Source organism: Pipistrellus hanaki, assembly GCF_964339955.1.
Source record: "Pipistrellus hanaki genome assembly, chromosome: 10".
Classification (NCBI taxonomy): Eukaryota; Metazoa; Chordata; class Mammalia; order Chiroptera; family Vespertilionidae; genus Pipistrellus; species Pipistrellus hanaki.
In genome coordinates, this window is record NC_140512.1 from 37,578,146 (window position 1) to 37,605,170 (window position 27,025).

The window sequence follows — 27,025 nt, forward strand, 5'->3', positions numbered from 1 at the left end:
TAATGATGTGACTGTTCAAACAATGTGTAGTAAGATGTTTGAGAGTGACCACTATTTTGCATCACTTAGGATGCTGTTACTGCCACAGTCTCAATTGATTTTAACCATAGGATCACGCAGAAGAAACCCACCTACAAAGATGTTTGCAGAATGCACTTCTCCTAACATGTGACTTGACATCTTACAGCAAATGCATGGCCAGAATTGGGTGCTTCATTGCCAGTATTTCCATCTCTTCTGCCAGATCTGGGACATGGTTACTTGAAGGTCACACCTGTTTGTCTCACTGAGGTTGTCAGTTCTTAGAGGGTAGCAACTTACTATTCTTTTCTTGGTGCCTTGTGGCGTCTGGTTTGTAGTTAGTAGTCCTCTGTGCAGCCATGACTTCGGTAAATATAGAGTCAATAGCATTTAAAGACAGAAACTAACCTCTACGTAGACATGCAGATAAATAATGTTAAGTTTAAATTTCTAGAAACAGATATGTAATGGATAGTGCTCATCAGATGGATTACATTAGTCGTTTTGTACAGTGTAAATTTTTAATGTAGGAATGAGATTAGCTAATGAGCACACCTTAAACTAGATCGAGGAACTTTTATTATACTAAGAACAGACCCACATCAAGGAAATTTTGTTGATAATAAATTAGCTACTACTTATTGAGTATTTAGTCTATGCCAGGTATTGTACCGGATGCTTTGTGTAAGATTCTTTTAATTATTGTTATAGTGACCCAGAAATTAGCCAGTATTATCTCTATTTCTGCAAATAAGAGGACAGAAACTAAAATTAGTTTGTCCACAAGCTCCACAGTTAGGAAGAGTTAGAGCTAGAATGGAACATCTATCTTGTCTCTAAAACCTTTTCTCTTTTGCAATTATCTGCCTATATGTGGTTGACAATAAGAAAAAATTATGTATTCTTTTTTTATATAATATATATTTATTGATTTCAGAGAGGAAGGGAGAGGGATAGAGAGAAGCATCAATGATGAGAGAATCACTGATTGGCTGCCTCTTGCACGCCCCCTATTGGGAGGGATCGAGCCCTCAACCCCAGCATGCACCCTTGACCGGAATCGAACCTGGGACCCATAAGTCCACAGGCCAGTGCTCTACCCACCAAGCCAAATCAGCTGGGGCTAAATTATATATTCTTTCAACTAGCCAATAGATAATTATGTGTTTCAGTCTACTAAAAAGACAAAAGTCTCTCTCCCTCCTCTCCCAATACTTTTTCCATGCCCTACAACCAGTGGTACCTATTTCTTTCATATACTTCCTGTGATATTTTATGTTTATAGCTTTTTTTTTCTTTCCAGAAATGGGACCATACTAACACTGTTCTACACTATGTAATAGAATTTTTATGAATTCTATTTGGTCTTGTATCTGTTCCTATTTTCACTTTTTTAAAATAATGGTTTCTAAAATTTCTGAAATGCCCCCTCATCTTTTTTCTACAACTGTCACTGGACCTCTCCTGGTTTACTGCAATTGACTCCTGAATAGCCTGCTTCTCTCTCACCTCTCCCCATCCAGCTAATTCAAGGCACCACCAGTGCAATGCACTTTGGGCATCCATCTGCCTAAGAGTGAGACGTACTCTGTAAAGATAGAACTAGTTCAGTTAAAACGTGTTGCTGGCTTTTCTCTGGGCACAGAATATAGGCTCAGATCTGGCCTGGAAGACACCCACTTCTGGTCCCACCAGGCATTTCCAGTCAGCCAGCCCCACCCACACACTCTGCTGGAAGGTCACCACACTGCTGGTTCCCTAACATGCCAGTAATTTCCACTCATTTGTTCCTGCTTTTCTCTTCCTGGAATGAACTTCCCTTCCCTCTTCACAGAGCCTCTCCTCTCCAGATCTAAAGAATTGTTCAATTTCTAAATACTACACTTACATGTAACCTCTTCTCCCCAGTTTCATAATCACCTCTCCCATCCTACCCAGTGAGGGGGGGTACAGAACACATTTATTCATGTCTTTCAGACAGGAGTTGATGGTGCAGTTCTTGACATCCACTCAACTCTCTTCTATCTTATAACCCCCATTACCCCCTACAAGTAACACCATTACTTTTCCATTTGGATCCCCATGAATATATACCTACAGCAGGCACCTTTTCCATGGCATTCTATTGTAGCTACATTCATCTGTTGAATCCCCTCTTCTAGACTCTGAATTCACTAGAACTCACTTAACCTGTGTTTATCAAGAATGTAGCCCATTGTCTTGCATCTACTGTAAGCTCAGTAAGTGCTGAGTTGAATTCAGTTTGATCTCAAAGTACTTTTAGATGGATTTGCTTCCCTACATGACTTAATTCTTACAGGCACAGTGAAGTGCTTGACGTAATCACACAATCATAACCAAGGGCAGAAGTTCTTTAAATGTTTTCAGTCTCAAGCTGTTTGATATGCTGATGAATGCTATCAACCAAGAAAAAAAAAATTCATATGCATATGAAAATTGTATATACCATTCTTGGATTCCCCCCCTACAGCCCCTGACGTCCAGCTCTCTGCTAAAAGAAAATGCTGTTTCCTTTTTCTTGAAGGGGAATAACTTGCTCATTTTTGGATATTAGGTCTTTTGAAGTAAAGTTTTTCCTTGACATTTGACTTTCTTAGATTTGGGTAGATTGGCTATTTGATGATATTAAAGAATTTTACTTCCTTTTAGGTGTGAAAATAATATCATGGTTACATTTTTAAAAGATTCCCTGTGGACTCTTAAAATACATACTATATTATTTAAGAAGGAAATGATATGACATCTGAGATTTGCTTCAATATAATTCTGTGATAGTTGGGGACAGGGACTGAGTAAGGGTATAAATGAGATGCCATTGACTATAATGGAAGCTGGGCAATTAATACATTGACTTCATTCTATTGCTCTCTCTCCTTTTGGATATGGCTGAAATTTTCCATAATGAAGTTTTTAAAATAAAATTTGGAAGTATTACAGCCTCTGAAAAATGGTTGTTGTGGTTTTTTTTTAACAAAGCATAAGAAAGTAATTTGAATGCAAATGCTCTTTCTCTGTACTTGGAGTTTAGCTTATGCAATTATTCATTTAAATGTGAAAACAGTTACACCTAAATCTACCAGAGACTACTGTCTTGTGAACAATACATTTCTATAAACTGTTCACATTACATTTTAACTTCTCCACAAAACAAAAGTCTGTGGCATTACTCAGTGTTTGGTTACTGGCTGATAAATATCTTATTGGCAGCTTATCTTTTTTGGAAACTGCCAAAGTAATTTTCAGACAAGTTTGAACAAGGGATGCAATTATATTTCGTTGAACTGAGAAAAATCAAGATGTGAATGAAATGGAGATACTGATTTTCTTCTGTGTTTCATAAACAGAAGGCATTTCCAAAAAACAAAAACAAAAAAAAACAAAGGGTGCACCACAATGGTTGTTAGCAATATCAGCATTCTTAGAGTAAGTATTAGTATATTAATATAGGAAAATCAAGGCCAGATTCACAACAGAGAGTGACCGTTAGATTCTTACTTGGGGTTTGTTTGCGTGACTAAATGCTTACTTTGTCACCCACTTTCTGGATTTTTACAGCATACACTTCTTGATATTTAAGTTTCTTTTATTAGGTTTCAGACTTACTGAATGTCAATGTTTCCAAATGCCAACATGTAAAATGTGTGTATTGTTTATAACATGCCTTCCTAAGCTTTGTTTCAAGGGTTTTTAAACACTAGTTAAGCTTCCAAGCCAAGTCTTCATGATGTCTAAGGGCAATGCAGCCAATCCAGCCTCACCGCCAGGTGAGGTTGAAGCGCACATTAGTATGAATCCAGTTTAGACTCATGTTCATACTAGATATGTCACTGTGAAATTTGGAACTCCAGGCGGGTGCCTCTTGTCTCTGAGTATAATAAAACTGTTCCAGTAATTAAAAATAGAAAGCTGTGTCTGCAACAGAAGGGAAAAGGTAGCATTCACTTCCCAATGAGTACGTTTACCCTAGAAAACTGGAGTTTATGGCTCTTGTCAATGGGTTATCTATGGTGGGATTATGTTAGAGTCTGCAGACAATGCAGCCCCAGAACCTACATTGTCAGCCTCTGAGTAAAACTCTCCCTGGTGTGCTGATTGGTAAAGTAAAGCAGTCCCATTAAGTAGCCTCTTCTGACCAAGTGGGAAATAGTTCTGGATGGTCCCTGGGAGGCAGTCAAGCACACCAGGGATTTGGGAGGATCGAGGCTTCATCCTCCAGGGTGAGATTTATTTTCCAAGGCAATCTCTCTTGCTCTCAGTTTCTTTGTACATATAATAAACTTTGTTAACCAAATTTACAGAGTGACTTTGAGAATCCTTGAGGATATCCTGTGGACTATAAATCTATCTCTATATATAAAAGACTAATATGCAAAGTGTTCCCTTGGGAGTTCCACCAGAAGACCAGGAGTTCAATCACTCGCTATGACGTGCACTGACCACCAGGAGGCGGCACAGAACGAAGGGAGGTCCCGGCTGGCAGCCAAAAAGGCTCCAATCAGCCCTGATCGCCAGACAAGCCTAGGGGCCCTTTCTGTGCACAGATTTTGTGCACCAGGTCTCTAGTGTTATATGAAAAGGAATTGTTATTTTTAGGGCCAATTCTATTTTTGCAGTTGGAAAATATATGAATAAGAATTATGGGCCTAGCTGATGAATCAATTCAGAGTAAAATTGAATAGACATTAGTATTTGCCATAAGACTGTCTTGCTACATTTTGGAAGATAAAATTTATCTTAAAAAGTAAAGAGAGACCTCATGAGCACATATGGTAATTCTAGTAATTATGTTTTAGGATTGATATTATTTTTTACGTTAGTAAGAAACTTATGCCTCTGTTATATTCAGTGAGTCACAAAGGATTTCACTGGTCTTTGTCCTCTCGAGACAGGCCAGCCCCTGAAACCCTAGGGACTAAGGCAGTCATCCTACAGCTCTGCCCAGTTAGGTCAGCCCAGAGTGTAGGCACCTTTAAGGGCTTACCTTGGCATGTTTAAGTGCTGTCTGGCTCCTGCCAATCTTTCAGCTCTAATTTCAACAATGTTGCTACTCTTCTACCCACCCACCCTGCTTGTTGCTCCTGGAATGCCCTCCTCCACCCATTTCTGCATATCAAATTTTACTCAAATCCTTCTCAGCTCAAATGGCCCCTCCTTCACAGGGCTTCTCCAGTCCCCAGCCCAAGCACTGCAGGCACCAGGGTGGAGAGCTCAGTGAAAGGGCTGATTCCTGGAGAAAGTGAGATTTTTGAAGGGAATCTGGAAGGGTTGGTGAATTAGGACAGGCAAGCCAGAAAATGGAGAGCATTGAAGGGAGAACAGTAATACTTTAAACAATAAAATAATTTTTAAAACTATAATAATAATAAAATAAAGGGAGAACACCCCCTCCCTCCAAGAAAACTATTAAATAATATAAATATTTTAAAAGTAATTTTTACGGCCAACCATACTGTAAGTAGAAATGATTTCATTCAAAGGTATGCTTTCCTTAATATGTCAACTTTAAAAATCATAAATGTGATAAAGTATATTTTAAAGAAAACTGTGATAATATGTTCTTGTTCTCAAGTAATATATAAAATGTAACATTACAAGCTTATGGCCAAATTCGATATTACAAACTGGTATCTTCAGAATTGGTGGAAGTAGGAAAGTTGGCGATGGACATAAAAAGGAACAATGGAAGAGAAAAACATATACTTACCAGAATGTTTTGTAGAAAATGATTTGAAATTATCCAAAAATAGCTGCTATATAAACAGCCAAAACAGCTAGAAAAGAAAATGAGGAGGACATTCTTCGTGATGTTGTTTATTTTGCAAGTGAAATGTCTTGAGTAAATATTCAGACATGGAACCTGATCTACTACATCTTAAAGGAATTTCTGGACTCATTATTTTCTTAATTTGATTTTTATCCAACTGGACTTCCTTTTTTTTTCCCTTCTACTTTTGTGGTGAGTGTAATAAAGACATCGCTGAAGCAGTTAAACCTGAGAGATACAATTTAGGGTTTTGATAATCGGATTAACGTGAATCATTTTGACGCAGAATTTGGTTATCATTAGGAGGTATCACAGCATTTGTTCTTTGTACCTACCCTGTTTCCCCGAAAATAAGACAGTGTCTTATATTAATTTTTGCTCCCAAAGATGCACTAGGTCTTATTTTCAGGGGATGTCTTATTTTTCCATGAAGAAGAATATGGTACACGCTTATTGTTAAATGAAAATAAAGGCAATTCGTTACCTGTGTACGATACAGTAGTACGGTAGTTGTCAACACAAACCAGACAAACTGTGAATCCTACAGTATCAAGAAATTACTCATTTATTCAGTGACAATCATGTCATTATCTTCTGGAACATCATCATAACAATCCAATTCCTGAATTTCCTGGTGAATTTCTTGTGACTCCATTTCTTTCAGAATCAGTGGACCAAATCTCTCATGTTTAGCCTGGGGGGGCCTTATTTTCGGGGGGATGCCTTATATTTCACTCAAAAGGAAACCTGTAAGTAGGTCTTATTTTCGGAGGATGTCTTATTTTCGGGGAAACACGGTACTAGGGAGAAAAACACATGATGATTTTGAAGAATTTCTAACTTTTTAAAATATGAAATCTACTAAGATTAGCGGCGTCTACACAATAGTTTTCATTGTTAGCTCATTCCAGTGTCTATATTGAGGGCCAAGGGTCTCTTTAACAGGTATCTTTTGGGCAGTGCAATGCCAAGTGGTGATTTTTGCCTGTTCTAAGTTTGGCATGTGCTAAGTGAAGAACGCCAAAAAATGTTCTGATAGTCACATTTGTTAAGTATTTAACTTTGAAAATAAAGGGTTTAGGTAACTCACTGAATGAACCATTCTTTTGGCAAATGCCAAGAAGACAGTGCTCCCATTATTCTTTCTTGATTTTTAATATCAGGAGTATCTTTTTTTTTATTTGTGTCAAAAAAGAAAGGAAGCATGTAATGGTTCCATATAAGGAAGAATAATACACCTGCACTAATATTAATGACTAATCCTCTGGCTATCTTTAATTCTCTTGTGAAAGTAATATTTCAGTAGGAAAACAATAATTAAGTCTGTGAACGACGTAGAGTTATGTCTTTTCATATGTCAACTTATTTTTCCGTTGGATATGAAGGCTTAAACAACAATTGTTGGGTGTCCTGTTATTTTGGAGGACTTGTTACTAAATCCCAAGAAAACCCCTGGGCAGAGGTGATAGCCGCGAGGAAGACTAACTCTCTGCGGTCTTACAGAGACCGTGTCATGAGCCACCGTGGGCTGTGCCGTTTTATGGTGTCCTCTCACCCTCCTTCTGTATATTCACACAAAGGACTCCCAATACTTTCCACACTAACCTCGATGGCTTCCTGGATTTGTGATTGTTTCTAAAGGGGGGAAAGAAACCTGACATATGTTTTTCTCAGTACGCACGGTGATAGAATGAGGTTATTATAAACAGGAAGGAGAACCCCGAGGTGATGGTGCAGAGGAAGCTGCCGGCTACAGGAAAGGGATGCCGCGCTGGTGCTCAGGGGTGTGAAGATTGTGTTTTTGTTCAAGCCGGGCTGCGGCGGGAGGAAGCAGTGTGATCACTGGCTCCTGTAGTACTAGAAGCCGTGGTGCCACCGATTTCCTACTATTTACATGCCCCTAGGGGGCAGGGTTTTGTTCAATACTTCATTAAAGACTTTTATTTTTTTTTTTTTTAATTTTTTTAATGCACGCTGACCCAGTTTATCCAGGTGTTTGGATAGACTTTAAAATTAACATCTGTGCTTTTCTCTAACTGTAAACCATAAAATCTAGGAGCTAATGAAAAAGCTGCCTTGGAGAATCCTGTAAATAATTACCTAAGACACTGCAACAACACTGGGCGGCTTTGGGGGAAGTGCGCCGCGCGGAGGGTGGGGTGATGGGAATCTGGCCCTGACTCTGCCAGGTCCCTGGGCACGTGAGGAGGAGGGGGCTTTCTCGGCTGTGATCTCTGCCGTGCCACCAACGTTGGCATGCAGTGCATGGCCACAAGCTAGTGGCGTGACATCTCAGAGCCTTACTGGAGTGTGGGATGAGGGTCAGGGTTTAGGTCCGTGGTTTTCAGTCATGGAAAACAAACAACTGCACCTCAAGACATCGCGTGATGTACTTGATCACACTGGAGACTTTCTGATTCTTGTTAGCTCACACTGCCAGATTCTTTGTGTAGAGTCCTTGGATCAAGCCTCCACCTGCTAGAAGGTGAGCACCATGCACCCTGTCTCATTGGTCCCTGCTGCATCCCTGTTGACTAGCACCAGATGTAAGCTTGGTAAATGAACACAAATGACTAATTCTCTATATGTTTGAATTTATTTCCAAACGTATACGTGAGAGAGTTTGTAGTGCCTTGCTGTTTGGGGATTTTTGTTGTTTTGTTTTGTTTTCTCTTTTAATTTAAGTGTGTGCTGTCCGTTCCTATAAAATTGTGTGAGGGAATGCAGCCCCATGCTAGCAGTGTGCTGTGTGCCATTGAATCCTAGGCTGGGGTGTCGTACTTCTATCCACTTCGCGTTCTCCTCCTTGTGAAGAGGCTTGTGTAAGTCAGTTTTTGATGTGTACATCCCTCAAATAAAACTTAGACAGGCTTCAGCAGGTCCCCTCCTGGGAAGATGGGAAGAGAGGCTGGGTTCAGAGGACTCCTAAGTGAGGAGATGCTTGGACGCCTGCCTGCCACCACCTTTGAGCATCCTGAAGGTCTATCGCCATGTTTTATAGTTGCTCCAAAGCAAATTAAATTATTTCACCAGTTACCAGTCTTGGGTGTCATTCCCCCTACCCCTCCTAAGATTCTGTTTTCCTCTCCTGCTTGACTAAAATGCTAAGAAGAAAGGAATGCACTTCCATCATTCTCAATATAACTTATCTCCTAACTTCCCATTTGAATGAGTAGTCATGAACACAAAATTAGCCTTAATAAATTGACCTGCTTAAGCAAGACTATTTTTTTTTTTAGTACTGTTTTAGATTCACAGCAAAATTAAGAGGAAGATACAGAGACTTCCCCTATTTCCTCTGGCCCCATGTAAACAAAACTTCCCCCATTTTCAACATCCCCTACCAGAGTGGTACATTTGTTACAATTGACGAATTTATGGACTGCTTGATAGCATGGGGTTGGTACATGTTGTATGGCCGATATAAGTATTCAACTTGTTTTATGTACATTTACACACATTCTTATTGTCATTTATACATAACCATGTTCTTAAAGGAAACATAAGACAGTGTTAAAGTTGAACATATTATTACTTCCGAGGAGTGTGACTCACTCCATGAACATGAGATTAGGAGTGAAAGGATGGGAGGTGGACTTTATTTGTTACTTCATACTCTTTTGTACTATTTTAGTTTTTTTGTTTGTGTTGTTGAGGTTTTTTTTTGTTTTGTTTTGTTTTGTTTTTGCCAACAGCCTATTAGTACTTATAGTTTAAATGAGCCAATTAAAATAAGACAGAGAGACCATCTTTTTTTTATAAGCTTATGACTATAATATGATTAATAAATTTCAAGGACATTTCCCTCTCCAAAAAAGGTTTCTTGTATTCCTAAAGTGATGCATTGGGACATATGACGTTTAAAATAAACATGCTGGTGTTCGGTTTCCTTTTTTCCACCTCCCTCTTTAAATCCCAGATTGCTGCCTCTTCCGCCCTCCACCTAAACATCAGAGGATCTAAAATCTCACGGAAGGACATAAATCAGTATCAAAGACTGTGGGAAGTACTTTTTTCTGTATTCTAAATATACTTTTGATTTTAGCTGTGACAAGCTACTCAGTGATAAATCTGTGTTCTTTAACATTGACGTCAGTGTTTGGCAAACAGAAAAAAGTCAGTCAAGGAAATATCTGCCTCTGGTATGTTCAGAGCATGCATGCGGTTTTTAACTCTTGAGAGCAAGCACCGTCTTTGGTTTTGCTCAACACTGTCTCCCGTTGAGTTGTCAGCCTTGGAACTGTGGAAACTTTGGGGTGGATAACCCTTTGTTGTTGGGGCTGTCCTGCCATTGTGTTAAATAGTATTGACTCCACGTGGAGAGTTTCCCTTTGAAGCTTGGTCCTTCTTTTCTTTTGCTGCTGTAGCCGTGTGGTTTTGAAATTGGGGCAGGATGCTCCTCAGGGCTACTTTATTAGAAAAATATTAATTAAAAATTCATGGGTTTTGATGTATTTTTATCTTTTTTTTTAAATCAAAGTTATGAGTTTTGGGCAATAAGGATACTTCAGAACTGGGTTGCCTAACATGATAGCCACTAGCCACACTGGCAATTTCCACTTTAATTTTACTGAACACAAATTAAATGTGATGAAGCGTTTAGTTTTTCAGCCACCCTGTTCACATTTCAAGAGCTCCTTAGCCACGTGTCTAGTAGCTACAAGGAGACAGTGCAGGCAGAACATTCCCACCATCGCAGACAGTTCTGCTGCTCACAGTGGCTCTAGAACGGGGCTGGCAATCCATGACCTAGGACTCACTCTAACCCCACCCCCCACACATGTTTTGTAAATAAAATTTCCTTGAAATACAGCCAAATGTCTTCATGTTGTCTGTGGTTTTCAGGCTATCACAGCAGAATTGAGTAGTTGGAATAGAGTCCCTATGACTCACAGAGCCTAACATATTTTCTTTTTGTGACCGCACTTACAACTATACCTGCTCATAAAGCTAAGGTTGTTCATATAGCGTAGTTGTTATGTGTGAGCAGATGTTCGTAGTGTAATAGGTTATATGAGGCAGGTTATCAAAATTCAAAGATGAGCTGGGTCAGAAGAACATCAAGAATAGAGTTATCAGGCCAAACCTCTGGATTCCTAGCAGAGAACAGTAGTACCTTTGTAGGGGTAACCAGAATGCGTGTTCCTCTCTGGGAGATCAGATTCTTTCCAAAAATGAAAGGATGAAAGACTATCAGGCAAGACAACATGCAAACAGTCAGTCTACTCAGGGTGGGCTGGACAACGAGCAGAATGAGTCCACAGTTGCCCCGAGACCCATCAGTGCTGCTGGCCCATTGGCACTGCTGAGCCACAGTCTGGCTGGGAGTGTGTGATGGAATCTACAAAGGAACGAGGACAGGCAGAAAAAGCAGAGTGAGGTAGGGGGGCGTTTATCTGTTAGTCCTAAACACCTTTCAATTAAGGCTTTCAATTTGGACTCACATAGGAATTTATTCAAAAATGTTTATTTCATTAACAGTAACTTTCTAATTTTTGATTGATTGGCTCATTTAGTATTTTTATGGTCTTTTATCTTGTGGAATATCTAAGAAATTTAGTCTCTTCGATAACAAGTAAAATATTTAAATTTGTTTTGTTTTTAATATTTTACATATCATTTTTAAAAATAATGTTTTATACCATGGAGTTTTTCCATTTTGATGGGACATGAGCTTATTTTGTCTGTGTCTTGGGCTGATAGTTTTTTGTTTGTTTTTTTAATGGAGGCCAAACATGATGTATAAATTGTACCCCTGACAAATTTGTCTTTGAAGATTGTTAAACGCTGATTTTTTAAAGTGTATTTTTAGTTAGTTGTTTTGAAGTTGTAAATTATAATGCAATCTAATGGAAGTAAGCTTTTGACATTGGCCTCATAGAACTGGCTTTGCGACTCTTTCTTTGTTGCTTTCCCAGGTGAAAGCCAGCAGCTTCTTAGTCACAGTGCCCTTGCCTCTGCGGCCAGGGCTTCTCTCCGGTGAGTGCCTTATAAAGGCTGACCTTCACCAGAGCAGATTATATGTGGCAGGGAGAGCTAAATTTAGAGGGAAAGCAAGCCTCTGCTCCAAATAGTAACAGCTCAACGATAGAGACTTTTGGTGAACAGAGTATCTTCATTTAGTCTTTCAATACCAGTAGGTGAGTCTGTGTGTTGTTTGTTTTAATTTTTGGTCTTTACATCAAAAACTTTCCATCTCTTTTATGTTTACAAGTTATTGTGTTATTTTCCACATAGACTATATTGAGGGTGGGAAACTATGCCATATAATTAGGCTACGAAGAAACAAAGGTTTGTGTTTAGAATTGAAGAGAGCATAAACGGAGCTAACAATTTTTTAAATGGAGCAATTCCCTTGTAGGTAGGCTGTGTGTAAGGGTAATTCTCCATTGTCAGCAAACTAGAAACAAAGTACAAAGGTAGAGTTAATTGAGGTTCCCAATTGTGTCCTAAAATACACCTTTTAGAAAGGGCTCACACTTTTAGAATATTTTTTATTCCAAAATATAAACATCATTGGCAAACTATAAGTCCTTCCTTGCATGTTTACCAACTCGAGGAGTTTCAGGCTAGTTGTTCTTTTTTTTTCTTTTCTTTTTTTTTTCCTATTTTTGTTTTTGCATCTCTGCTGTGAGACCCCAGGTCTGTAACAGATATTTTTCTTTACTAACACAGAAGGCATTTTATATAAAAATGTGTTGTTTGACAGGAGGTGTGGAATACATGCACACACACATGTCTGTGTACACACATGTGTTTATATGCATTCCTTGTTCCTCGATGAGGTGTTTGCTGATCCAGAGTAAATCCATGGAAAATGTCGAGGGAAATTTTTGAATGAAAGAGTTTTGCAATGAGTATAAATAATGCATTAGAAGCTCTATTTCCAACATCTATCAAATAAAATGAGATTTTGTCAGTTACATTTATAACTATTTAAAATGTAGCTGCTGCCGCATACCCATACAACAATCAGTCACTTTTTTGGCCCTTGTTCTGGGACTGTTCTAGTATTTTCCCACCTATCTCATTGCATTGTAAATGTTGAGATTTTATCTCCAGAGGAGGCTCTGTGCTTTTCTGAGGGCATGGAATCTGCCTTAGTCGCCTTTACTTTGCAAAGCATGATGGATTAAGTTCACTTTATAGGATTGATAAAAATCGTCTTTATTTAAGCCATATTACTGTTTTCATTTGTTACCTTATTTCTAATTAGTTTCATTTTTAAAGTTATGATTAAAGTTTTTAGTGATAAACAGATTACTTTCTATGTGAAAATAAAAGTTCCTCATTAGGGGGTGTGAAGAAAGTTTTTGTAATAAGTTGAGTAATAATTTTTGCATGCTTAAGAATTTTTTTTAAACTTTTGTACATAAATAATTTACTTGAATATTACAAATTTTCATGATTACTTAATGGTGTAAGTATTGGAGAAAATCTGGACATTTTCAAGTCACAATTTTTAAATACTTTGAAACGTAATTAAATAATTTGCTTGACATCTTATTTGTTTAGTTCTCATCATTTAGGTGATCTAGACATGTTTTCAGATTGTAATATTTATGCCAGCAAACTTATTCTTAATTTATAAAATGTCTTATTTGGTTGTTGGTTTTTTTTTTACTTTTTTCAAAGCTAATATATTTTTTAGTTGTCTATTAAGTCAAATTGGAGAATATAGAATACCCAAATCGCTGCCCTGTGAGGTAAACAAATATAAGACTTTTTAGCAGTTTTTTTGTTTTTTTTTATATCTTTCTGAAGTTTTGCTTGCATAGAAAAGTGGAATAAATATCACCATTTTAACCAAAAACATATGTTTTACACTCTTATTCCACTTGTTTTTGTTCCATTAGCAATGCCTTGGCACAGCTCATTTGACAATTATTTGAGCTTATTTGAGCATTATTCATTAAATGCTTACTGTTTACTCAGCGTTATTTTAGGTGCTAAAGACACACTATAAAGTAAAAACTATGAAGTCCCTCCCTGCATGGAGGCTACACCCTCAAGGGAGAAATAGACCAGAGGCAAACAGACATGATCAAATGGCAGGGCCTGTGTAGCGCCATGGAGAGAAGAAGGCTTCTCTGCAAAGGGGGCCTTTGATTGGGTGTAGAGAGAAGACCAGGGGGACTGACGGGGATAGCATCCTTCCCAGAAGAGAGGGACTCCTGGCACATTGGCGAAAGAAAGGGCAGTTGCCCTTTCTCTTCCCATCACTCACTGGTTGGAGCACAGTGAGTGATGGGAAGAGAGGTAGATGTAGGAAACATAATCTGAGAGGTACCCAGGTCTAATTCCTTCATTTGTAAAACTTCATGAAATTCCATTTGATGTCTTATTATAAACTAGTTTAACCAGCCTCATATTTATGAGCATTTAGGTTTCCATTTTTTTAATGCCTCTAACAATGCTGAACTGAATTCTTTCTACACACACGCTCACAAAATATATTCACATATTTGTGTGGGTATACATTCCTAGTAGAGAAATTGCTGGAACCCAGGTTGTGCACATAGAAATGTTTATAGGTATTCAACAAATGTTTCCCAGTAGTATTGCATGGAGTTTCTCTCTTATGCCAAAATTTATGCCTGAGGTTGTTTCCTTTATGTCTTTTTGTCAACCCTAGGTATTATTAAACTTTAAAACTTGCTAGTTCAGTAATGTTAAAATTATCTCATTGTGTTAAAGTATATTCAGTATGGGTGAGATTATGCTTATTAGCTATATATTTTTATATGAACTGCTTAATTGAATTACATAATCTTTCTTTTCTTTTCCAGAAATTTTATGAATAAGCATCAGAAGCCAGTGCTAACAGGCCAGCGGTTCAAAACTCGGAAAAGGGGTAGGTTGTGTTGTGGGTTTGGGGCGGGGGGCATGTTTATGTGTAGGTGTGTTTTAAGTTCCAGTCAAAATATAAAAATGGAGAAGATTTAGAATTATATCCTTGTTTCCAGCTAACCTCCCTAATTCCAGTCTTTTGAACTCTGGGTGGAGAATCTGAAGGTCTGAGATCCAGCCTCAGAATTGCCAGTCACTTAGGTGTTTGATTTTGGATAGTAAGTCATCTAACTTGTCTGAGCTTTGTGTCGTTATCTACAAAATGAGGATAATTACATCTGATCAGATTGCCTCGCTCTCAACTGAAGATGATTGACTTTAGTGTTTTGACATCAGCATTTGTATTTGTTTTTTTGCCTTCTTTGTTTTTCAAAAAGTATAAAGAGCAAGGATACTACAACTAAAAGAAAAGTAAGTTAGGGAAAGAGTTTTTACCTTTTCAGAATTTAGGGAGTTAAATTAAACTTACTGCCCTAACTATCTTTAAAACACAGGATATTTTCAAGGGACTTTTCTTGTGGGAAGAGTATTGAGAATGACTGATGAAATTACTACTTACATGTGCCACTGCTCCTTTTTATGTCATGTTCATCTTAACATCCTTTCTGTGTAAAGATTATTTTCAAAGGTTTATATTTAGTCAGTTTTGCATAGTTAATGTAGAGATCCTTCTTGGGCTTAAGAATAATTGAGCCAATACATGATGGGGAAGACTTTTTTAAAAATACAAAACAAATGAAGTTATTGTGCTGACTAACCCTGAGGAGAGTGACTGACAATGTCTAAGGAAGTGTCATGTCTAAAGAAAAATGATGGCTGAAATCTTCCCGAAGGCCTCACGGCTGATTATGAAGCATCATGCCATTCAGCAGTTGTCAGGTGCTACAGTTGAATGGATTACCCACGGCGTATGCCTTTGGGGTGTTTCGGCAGCACCTGCTGCTGTGCTGTGTCTGGGTTAGTATAACTCCAGTCATTTAGAAAGAAAAGAAGTCTCAGCACACTTGGTCAGTTGGATGAAAAGAGTTTCCAAGAGTCACTAGGTAGCTCTAAGGCGGAATTGAACTGTAAACGCTGCCTGCCGGAAAGCTTCACGCTCCCACTGAACAATGTGAAAGTAACCAACTGGTTATTTTGTGCAGTATTTCTGTTTGCACTCTCCTTCTTTCGATGTGTGTGGTTGCTGTTTTTTTAGTCCCTGGCTCATCCCCATAAACTGTCTAGGTAAAAGCATAGCCTAAGCCACTGCCCTCTACTTAGTCCTCTAACAAAGCGATCTCCCCATTAAAATCTGGAAACTGGGACCAATACAAGGCGCTACAACCAGCATGCGTTTGTTGTTTTATTGTCTAACCCAGTCTTGGGCGGGGGAGACTATAAAAAAAATCATCACAGTTGATTTCCAAAGGGCTTCATAATTAAGGAACAATGTAGTCCAGAAACCTAATTACAGTTTAGGTGTTTTGGGGCCTGTTAAGGTGGTAATATTTCATCTATGCCCGACTGTGAGGCGCAGAAAGGTTTGCCGTGTCCTGCCCTCTGAGGAACTGTGTTAATCTCAGGCTGGATCTCCAGCTCTAGCAGCTTTACTAGTGACGCCGATTCACCCACGGTAACAGCCCCAAAGCCAGGAGCCGGCCCAAGAATGTGTTGCACAACAGCAGACATGATTCCACAAGCAAGCTTGTCTTGCAGTCTTTTGAACCGGAAAGGTCCTCTCATCCGAGCTGGTTTGCCTCTGATTCATTCGGCGGGCGAGATCGTGCCTGAGTCTTATTGCTGGGGAGCACTCAGAGCCCGCAGCCTATTGCATATCGTTGCTCAGCTGATCTGGTTTTATAGGCTCAGGTCTGTGGGAGATTTAAGCAGCACTTCAGCTATTTCGTGCCAGTCTGCTGACAGGAGAAAAATAGAGTCAACCTCATTTTATATTCTTTGGAATAGTGAATTGCCTCCTAACGATTTATAGTGCTCTGGCTTTTCTCTTGCTATTATGACAGGGCCGACTGCAGATAAATGGTTGGCAGTTTTGTTAAGCTGAGGAAAAATCTACTGAGGCTGTTTCAAGGTCACTTTGATAGGCTGTCTTCTGAAAATCTGTCTTCCATTTGAAATTATTTCCTGGCAATTTGGCTAATGCTCTTCCATGTATAAGTTGGTACCAAAAAAAAATGTATTTCTTTTTACTGAACATATTGTAGAAATCCAATATCATGGCAGGACGCATCATATAGAACTCCTTTCAGACTGTCTTTTCCTTTATAAAATATGCATAACTTATTTAGTATATTTTCTTCAAAGGAGTTATGTTTTCCATTGTGGTTTGTGGGAATCTAAAAATATAAATGTTTCTCCCCTGAACCACGGTGATGCTTAGCTAAATGAATTATTTAATGACTGAGTTGACCTCCCTGAAAATTTTGTAGAGAGATTGGATGAAAATAGGAGAGGGAATAAATGACCCAGTTGCAGACATCCGGAGTGACCACAGTCTTGGGTTTCTCCCTGAGACTTTACACCTGTCCTAGTGGTTTTAGATTACTCAGCTTTACAATAAGTAGTGGTAGCAACTAATCAAGGAAAGCTTTAAATGTGCAAATATATAAGTCTGTGTATGGTTAGAAATTCCTGATAGTTAATTTGCTTACTATATATCTCAGTGACTTTCAGGGAGGAATGCAGGTTATGTTGTTTATCACTTAAAGATCAACAGGCTGGGAAAATGCTGTATTAACCAGTTACTATAATTCCCAGAGAAAGCAATGCATCTAGATAACTTACAGGCATATTTGAGTCTTACAGGCATAAACAAGTCAGAAATAGGCTCATTTCTCCATGTCAGCTTAGGGGTTATTCTGACTAACTCCTCCATGTCTCACTTGTGATTCACCAACATAGTATAAATTGAGGCCCTAATTATATGTTCCCACTTGGAGGGAGCTTTGACCTGCCAAATGGAAACTCAGGAAGCAATGGCATATTTTTGTTTGGATTTTTTAAGCTGGTCCTCAAATTAAATATGAAATTACATATACTATTATCTCAGATGAAAAAGAACCTTTTGGTAAAATGCCTTGTTTCCTCAAACTTCCATCCATGTTCTTGCCATGCTCCTGTATAAGATGTTTGTATTCCTCTACACATGGACACTTACCTTAGCAGGTGGGAATTTGTTTTCCAGTCTGCAAAAGAATTATTAATCCCATCATGCCTCATGACTTTTCAAGATTCCCAAGCTGTAAGTGATCATTTTGACCTAATTGCTTGCTGTTGAGAATCTCTGGCCATGGTATGCTGTCTTCCTTCTTTTGCTTTTCCTCTTCCTTGGCAAATCTTTTGGAAAATATAACTGGAGGATGAAAGCTTCTTACAAAAAGCTTTTCAGTTGTCTCTTAGATTTAAAACCAAGTCCTCAGCATGAATTTGTAGCATCGTCTATGTTTTACCATATTGACCAAATTTTCCAATGCCTTCAATTTCCAATTTTTGATCATCAAAGCCTATTCTGCCACCGGAGTCAACATCCCAGGAGGTTGTGGTGTCATAGTAGGGATGGCTTCAATTGATTTTGGAAGCTAGTCATAATAAACAGCCCATGGTCTTTGGGCTTTTTTATTTCTTGTGGTCTTTACTGCGCATGTTCTCATATTCCGGGAAAGGGACCTTTTCTCCACGGGGAGAGGAAAATTACCCTTTAGCCGGAACCTGAGTAAGGGCTGCAGTTTCCTTTCCCTGCCCGTGAATTCCTCCTGCTCAGTCAGACAGTTATCCACCCACTACTCATAATCTGCCTCTAGAGGTCCCATTCTCTTCCTTCCCATCTAAAAAATTACATTTCCCCCCCCCCTGTGGTCAATATTTGCATGTTCTTAGCTGCATAATGTTTTGCTTAAAGCATCAAAAGGACCTCTGTCTCTTATTCATGAGGGATATTATTCAAGTTCATTTACATCTGGCTTTATGATATGCTGTTTGAAGCTGACTGGTACAGGGAATGCCATTCTTCTCTGGTTCTGAGGCTATGGTGTTAACCCCTTATGAAACCAGTAAATCTCTTACTACAAACAGTAGGAATTGTAACATTATTGTATTGAAGGCATTTTATATTATTATATTGAAAAACGCTCTCCTGGAATTCTTTATCTTATTTTTTTATATACAGTCTTCTTTATTTTTACGTGCTTTTCACTGGATCTTTTTTTTTTTTTTTTTTTCTGTTTCAGATGAAACAAAATTTTAAGTTTTAAATGTTATACTCTTTTTTTTTTTATCAGATAGTTAGGGTTAGTGAATTACAGTGGCCCATTCTATAAATGACACAAATGATCAATCATTTTTTTATGTATTAGAGTTAACAAATTTTTGTGCCCTCTTGAAACAGAAATAAATTTCTTGATAAATGTTCAAACTAATGTTTTTAGAATGTGGAATCTAGTAAAAAAAAAAAAAAATTAATTGCACTTAAACTTTTAAATAATTATAATACCAAATATATTGTGGTTGCATTTGGGAATGTAATGTGTAAATAAAGGAATCCTATCTAATAAAAGGCTAATATACAAATTGTTCCCCTGTGGAGTTCAACCGACTGGCAGTTCAACCTCTCACTATGACATATGCTGACCACCAAGGAACTGCACAGAATGAAGGAAGGCCCCGACTGGCAGACAGAAGGCCCTGATCGGCCCTGATCGGCCCTGATTGCCAGCTAGGTCTAGGTACCCTACCCATGCACAAATTTTGTGCACTGGGCCTCTAGTAATTTTATAATTTTTTTTTTAGATGAAAAAGAGAAATTCGAACCCACGGTCTTCAGGGATACACTTGTCCAGGGGCTTAATGAAGCTGGTGATGACCTTGAAGCTGTAGCCAAGTTTCTGGACTCTACAGGCTCAAGACTAGATTATCGTCGCTATGCAGACACACTCTTCGATATCCTGGTAGCTGGCAGTATGCTTGGTAAGCCTGCATGATAGCATCTTCTTGTAGTGTATCTACTTTTAATTCTATTAAAATAGTTCCTTATAAGGTAGAATTTTTATAAGTTTACATTTGTGGGAGACTCACCAATTTTTATCTAGATTACAATTTGGAATGGTATTAATGTGGCTATGAAATAATTACTAATTAAAAAAAGGCATGGAATTGAGGTTTTTCTGTTGACATTAAAAATGTCTTTAGATAGAAGCCAACTTTCCCATGTGTTCCTAATCCTTAAAAGTTTCTGGAGCATTTAGCACAGGAAGAATAATTTCTGCAGTATAGTATAACTTTGTATATATCATCTGGATCATTCCAGTATGTTTACTTAACCCCCGTTACCATGCCAACTTTTCCTCTATCTAATAGAGCAGAGGCATCAGGGAAGAAGGCTGCAAAATACCATTTTAGTGACATAGTATCTTGATCTAAATGTTTATTAGGTACATAACCACCCATTATTTCTTTCATAGTTATTCTTAGTAAGAACGTAGTTTTGATCATTGGTTTCTGTAGTAGCCATAAATCACTAAAGTGGTCAAATTCCCTGGGCCAGTGATTTTCAAGTGCCATGGGAACATTTGCAGATGTGTGGAAGTGATTTGGTTGCTATGTAGACTTAGGAGTGGAGGTCATCTATGCTACCTGCTTTACTATACGAAGGACAGTCAATACAATGAGAAATTACCCTGCCCAGCCCACTGTAGTGCCTTTCATTGAGAAACACTGCTTGAGCCGGCCTAGTGTACAACAGGTATATGTGTTTCTCAATTCTGAAGTAGACCCACCCTTTAATTTCTCCCTCTGAGCTCTTGTATTTATTACAGTATTTGGCTCCACTTACTATAGCCCCCCCCCCCTTTTTTTTTTATCTGTACTGATGGTTTTTACTACAAATTAATGTTATTGTTGTTATTGTTTATAAATTATCTCATATCATCACTGTAGGTAATTCAAGTCCACACATAAAAGCTGGTAGTATGTTCAAACCCAGACATGAAATTTTTGATATTTTGGTTAATTCCCTTCTCTACCTAAATACACATACTTTTGAGAATGGATTAGTATACAAATATGATACACTGTATGCTATTTTGTACTTACTCTGCAATATGTTATTGCCTTTTATGTCCATAAGTGGTACCTTGGATGACTCTAAAGAGAATTAAAACCATACTGATTGCCGAAACCGGTTTGGCTCGGTGGATAGAGCGTCGGCCTGTGGACTGAAGGGTCCTGGGTTCGATTCCAGTCAAGGGCATGTACCTTGGTTTCAGGCACATCCCTAGTGTGGGGGGTGTAGGAGGCAGCTGATTGATGTTTCTCTCTCATCGATGTTTCTATTGGGTCGGCAACTAAGTCATTGCGGATTTTTAAAAAAATCAAAGACAATTTTTTCATGGAGCTAAATAACTTTATTCTGTAATGTATTGCCCATTTTGATCAATGACCTTTTGCCATCTTTCAGGCAGCATCATAATCCCACGTTCAAAAAACTTCTGGTTTTTATTAGCAAAAAACTGAATCAGGTACGATTTGACATCATCATCATTATTGAAATTTTTACCATTCAAGGAGTTTTGTAAAGATCGAAACAAAAAGTAATCAGATGGTGCAAGGTCAGGACTATATGGTGGATGTGGCAAAACATCCCAACCAAGCTCCATTAATTTTTGCCGAGTGACCAAAGATGTGTGTGGCCTTGCATTGTCATGATGGAATACAACACCTTTTCGATTTGTCAATTCGGGCCGCTTTTCTTCAACTGCATTGTTTAATTTCGTTAGTTGTTCAATGTAGACATCAGAATTGATCGTTCGGTTGGGTGGTAAGAGTTCAAAGTAGACAATTCCTTTGTAATCCCACCAAACTGATAACAAAACCTTCTTTTGATGAATATCAGCTTTTGATGTTGTTTGAGTTGGTTCACCTGGCCTGCTCCACGATCTTTTCCGCTTGATATTGTTGTAAACAACCCATTTTTCATCGCCAGTTATCAGTCGTTTTAAAAATGGATCATTTTCATTACGTTTCTTTAGCAAATCGCAGCTGCTAATGCGTTGCGTTAACTGTGATTCTTTCAGTTCGTGAGGAACCCATGTATCGAGTTTTTGAACATAGCCAAGTTGTTTTAAGTGATTTTCAATGCATGTATGTGATACATGAAGCTTCTCTGCAATCTCACGTGTTGTACTGTGACAGTCCGAATTGATTATTGCTTTGATTAGGGCGTCATCAACTTCAACTGGACGACCAGAGCGTTTTTCATCTTTGAGTGAAAAATCACCAGAACGAAATTTGGCAAACCAATTTTGACACTGCCGTTCTTTTAAGGCTTCGTCACCATAAACAGCACATAACTTTTTATGAGCTTGCGATGCGTTTTTCCCTTTGCGGAAATAAAAAAGCAAAATATGACGAAAATGTTCCTTTTGATTTTCCATTTTTCAACGAACGCCAAACGAAAACTACAAAACAGATCAAAAAACTTTTTTTACTGATTAACAGCTGAATAGCCAACTATCAAATAACAAAATGCGTTTTACATTTGTACTACGTCTGCAAACCTAAAAATTCAACTGAAGCCATATATGTGTGAAACCCGCAATTACTTAGTTGCCGACCCAATAACTCTCTATCCCTCTCCCTTCCTCTCTGTAAAAAATCAATAAAATATTTTTTTAAATAAAATAAAACCATAAAAATACTGATTTTTAAGAATATTTAACTCCTTTCCAATTTTCATTATTATAAACAACAATGTAATCAGTATTTGTATAGACATATTTGTGCTTTTATTTAGTTATATTTTTATGTATTTAGCAAAGGATTAATGAACTGATGTATGGAAATACCTATGTCTGTCTATGTCTTATCAGTCTCTCTGAAAGAGAGAAAATCAGCCCAAAAAAAGGAATGTCAACATTTTATCAAAAATCATATGTTCCTGGCCCTGGCCAGGTAGCTCAGTTGGTTGGAGCATCGTCTTGATGTGCCAACGTTGCAATTTCAATCCCTCATCAGGGCACCTACAAGAATCAACCAATGACCGAGACCGGTTTGGCTCAATGGATAGAACGTCGGCTTGGGGACTGAAGGGTCCCGGGTTCGATTCCGGTCGAGGGCATGTACCTTGGTTGCGGGCATATCCCCAGTAGGGGGTATGCAAGAGGCAGCTGATCGATGACTCTCTCTCATCGATGTTTCTAACTCTCTATCTCTCTCCCTTCCTCTCTGTACAAAATCAATAAAAAATATATTTTTTTTAAAAAATCAACCAATGAATGCATCAATAGGTAGAACAGCAAATCTATTAAAAAAAAATCTTGTTCCTGTTTACCTACACTTTTAGCAATGTTAGGTACTCTCAATTTTGTCAGATTCTTAGTTTTTTTGTCAGATAAGTGATATATATTTTTATTTAAAACTTTTAAATTAATTATGAAGCTGAACATTTTCTGATGTGATTTTGTTGTGTGTATGTGTTTCATTCATTGTGATATACTTTTATGGACACACTGGTAAGTACCATGCTAAAATAGTCTTCAGCAAAACTTGGTTCTTGCCAAAGTGACTTCATTAGTCAATGATGTGGACCCTTTTCCAGCCTCTGTGCCTCCTGGCAGCACCGTTGACCCTTCTGTTGTGCTTGAAATGTTTTATGTGTTTCTCTTACATGAACCATTTAGACTTTCTCCAACATCTGGATGTCACTTCTTACGTGACTCCTGCATTTCTATACTTACTCTTCCCACATATGTATTAAATTATCTGTGTGCTTTGCATTGATTATCTCTGTGCTCCATTTACCATCTGTATAATCATAATCAGCACATTTACATCTGCAGGCCAGGGTTCACTCCTTCATGCCTCATCCATACATCCAAGAGGAGGGTAGAACACAATGTTTGGTACAACCATGAGCACAGGCCATACATGACTGGATGTCCAATGAGGCCAAACCTATGATGTAATGACTGAAGCCAGTCAGGTGCATTCTTTTTATATAAACAACATGGTTTACTTATCAACTATGTGAGAATTTTCTTCCCACCCACAAAAATATTTACCTTCTCCCATTGTTTTTTAAGCAACATTTCCTTGGTATTTCAGTTCTACACTTTGAATAATAGATACAAGAAGTAGTTCACTGGTTTTACTTCTACTTTGAGAAAAACAGCAAGCTTACCAGAATTTTTAGAAAATAGCAATTAATACTTGGTCCCAATATCAGGGAAAATAAAATGTAATGTTGCAATATTAATGTGTAACAAATGTTTTGTAAAAGAATGCAATTTTTAAAAATTGCCACTTAAAAAAAAATAGACTGTAGTTTCAAAATCAGGCGTTTCAGTTATGTAACTTCCACCAGGTTGGAATTATTAGTGCAGGATTGTTAGGAGATTATCATCTTAATAAAATGTTGGTCCAGGTGGTTGAATTCATTACAGAGAGCTAATTAAATCTTACGCATAATTATTTGAATGAAAATAGACTCTGGAAGGAGCTGACTTTTCTAAAAACTAATTTACTTATAAAACTATATGCTGAGGTCAAGAAAAAGTTGGCTTTGGCTATGCGTAGACCTTTTCATCAAGATTTAAAGTCACAAATTAAATCAAGGCATTTATACACTTAAACAAAGTGGCAGTACAAGTACATAACCTATAAATATTTGTTGAGTGTATAAAAGATAGAAATCTAACTTGGCTTACTCAAACATTCTATTCTAATTAAAGTGAGGTTAGAATCAGGAAACAAATACCTGCTGTTCCCCTTATGGTCTTCTAATCAACCCATGTTTTAATGGCCACCATTAAAACTTACAGGAGGAGACTTGGACTGTGGAAAGTTGAGTCGTAGAAAAATGGCATTCTTCTATTCCAGTCCATTTATTTTATGATACCATATCAGCGATGGGAAAAAGAAGATGAGAGAAAATAAAGCACACTTTTTCCTAGCCAATGCAGCTACAGTGACCAAACACAAATGGTATGCAGTCAGACTATGCACTACCCAACCCTGCTTGGAGAACTGGATTGGAGGAGGGAACAGTTTTATTACCGTACCTCCTCCAGACCAACAAGACCTATCCTATAAAAGCCAGGTTTGGTCAATGCCAGTGTTGGTGAACTGGAATCCGACAAAATATTATTGAGACTGGAAAGTGAACCGTGTCCTGATATGGGAAACATCAGGAATTGCATTGAGAATAACTAAGTTCAGTGAATAAATATTATTGCTTAGCTGTCATGATTAAGGATATCGTTGGGAAAGATCAGACTTATAGTGATAGACTCTAGTGAAGGCAAGAATGTAGAACAATCATCTCATTTACAGTGGTGGGAGTTTAAAATGGAACAATCGGTTTGCATTGTATTAGAGAAACATAAATAGATAAGAACATTTGTATATCTCTACATGCACATCACTCTGTGAAATGTTATGTTACTCTTAGATTTAGTAGACATCTACTTTTATTGTTTTCCTGTGGTGCAGAGTTGATCTGTTCTCCTCATTACCTTTCTCTTTTTTAGCCCCTGGAGGGACACGCATAGATGATGGTGACAAGACCAAGATGACCAACCACTGTGTGTTTTCAGCAAAAGAAGATCATGAAACCATCCGAAACCATGCTCAGGTGGAGCCTATTGTGGAGAAGTTGTTTTGTTAGAAGGGAAACATTTAAACAGGATTCAAGGAAATATTAGGTTCAGGGATTCTACGGGCCACTTTTTAAATAGGAATAGTTTATAGCAGGGGTCCTCAAACTTTTTAAAGTGGGGGCCAGATCACGGTCCCTCAGAGAGCTGGAGGGCCGGACTATATGAACTACTAATTCCTACTGTATCACCTCGGCTGCGCTCACTGCCCAAAAAACCTGGCGGGCCGGATCAGACTCCTCTGCGGGCCGCATGTGGCCCGCGGGCCGTAGTTTGAAGACCCCTGGTTTATAGCTCATAACATTGAGAGATACTCAGTTGCATTCATAATAAGACAATGGGCATCAAAACATTATGAAGGTGGAGATGTTTACCTCTCACCCATAAGGGAAGCGGGGAATTGAATACTCATATATTTTCTGGTGAGTGTATAAATTAGACCAATGTTTAAGGAGAGCAATTTGGTAGTATTTTTCAAAAATAAAACTATATATTTTCTTGACCCAGGAATTCCACTTCTAGTATGCATACAGTGTTAATTATCATAATGTTGCTTATAACAATCTCAAGGGATTAAAAACAGTGTGATAGTGGACCAATAGAGTATAATTAAGTAAAGTTTGGTAATTCATATTAAGAGACCTAATGTAGCTGTTTAAAAAAAGGAAGAGTAAGAAGAAATTTGTGATACATAAAAGCTATTAAGGATTCATATCCAGATTAAATAAGCCACTGCAAGTCAGTAAGAAAAAGACAAGCAACCTATTAAGGAAAGACACGTAGGCCTTTCAAAGAAGAGGAAATACAATTCCCAAAAAATTAGATGAAGACATATTCAAACTCATTGAAATTTTAAGTGAAATCATGAAACCTCCTTCTGCATTCATTAGATTGGTGAAAAAGTTAAGTCTTTAGGCCCTAGTGAGGGTCAGAGAGTGGCAGGAATGTAAGGAACAGCATTATATTCAAAAGCATGACTAGCCACTTAGAATTGGTGTGTTCCTATTCTGATTCTATCTTGGACCCTTCTTAAAAGTCTATTCTTATTCCCAACTAAACTTTGTGGTTGGGTCTAAGATCATCAAGTCTTGTTATACACATTTCAATGTATTCATGAAAAAGGCCATAGGACATACTGACAACTAAGTGACTGGATTTCATTTGCTAGAAACTGTCTTTACTTTAGTTATTAAAATGTGAAAGGCATGCTAAGTCGACTGATACATGAGATACGTGGCCATCAAGAACTTTAACTTCAAAAAATTATTCCAATTACATGGCATTTTAGCAAAGGTATTTCTTTCCTTTTTATATATATAAGAAACATGTAACAGATAAAATTTAAAATAGTTTCTAAGGATTGAGTGGGCCCTGGCCATTTTGGTTAAGTGGTTAGAGCGTCAGCCCTTGGACCAAAGGGTTGTGGGTTTGATTTCCCATCAATGGCATATAACTGGGTTGCAGACTCGATCCCCAGTCCAGGTCAGGATGCCAACGGGAAGCAACCAGTTGAAGTGTCTCTCTTGCATCAATGTTTATCTCTCTGTGTCTCCCCCCCCCCCCCCCGCCCCCGCCCTCCTCCCTTTCACTCTTTCTAAAAAAAAAAAAAAAAAAAAAATCAATGAGAAAAGTAAAATATCCTTGAGTGAGGATAAATAGGAAATCTTTGCTTCTCCTCGGTATGCAAATGGCCCACAGAGCCCGGAGCAGGTGTGTAGTGAAGCAA

General features: G+C 38.1%; 1 protein-coding gene across 3 annotated transcripts in view; it reads left to right on the plus strand.

Moving 5' to 3' along the window:
• Positions 1-27,025, plus strand: part of BZW2 (basic leucine zipper and W2 domains 2) — a 51,124-nt gene that overhangs the window by 1,559 nt on the left and 22,540 nt on the right. The window contains exons 1-4 of one of the 3 annotated variants that reach the window (XM_084897188.1): positions 11,404-11,946; positions 14,596-14,660; positions 19,439-19,615; positions 25,174-25,277. In XM_084897188.1, coding sequence (XP_084753314.1) covers positions 14,603-14,660; positions 19,439-19,615; positions 25,174-25,277 — 339 coding nt within the window. In that variant the 5' untranslated portion in view covers positions 11,404-11,946; positions 14,596-14,602. Of the gene's footprint in view, positions 1-11,403; positions 11,947-14,592; positions 14,661-19,438; positions 19,616-25,173; positions 25,278-27,025 lie in introns of those variants that run through there. The other 2 variants (XM_084897187.1, XM_084897186.1) reach the window with 2 other exon arrangements.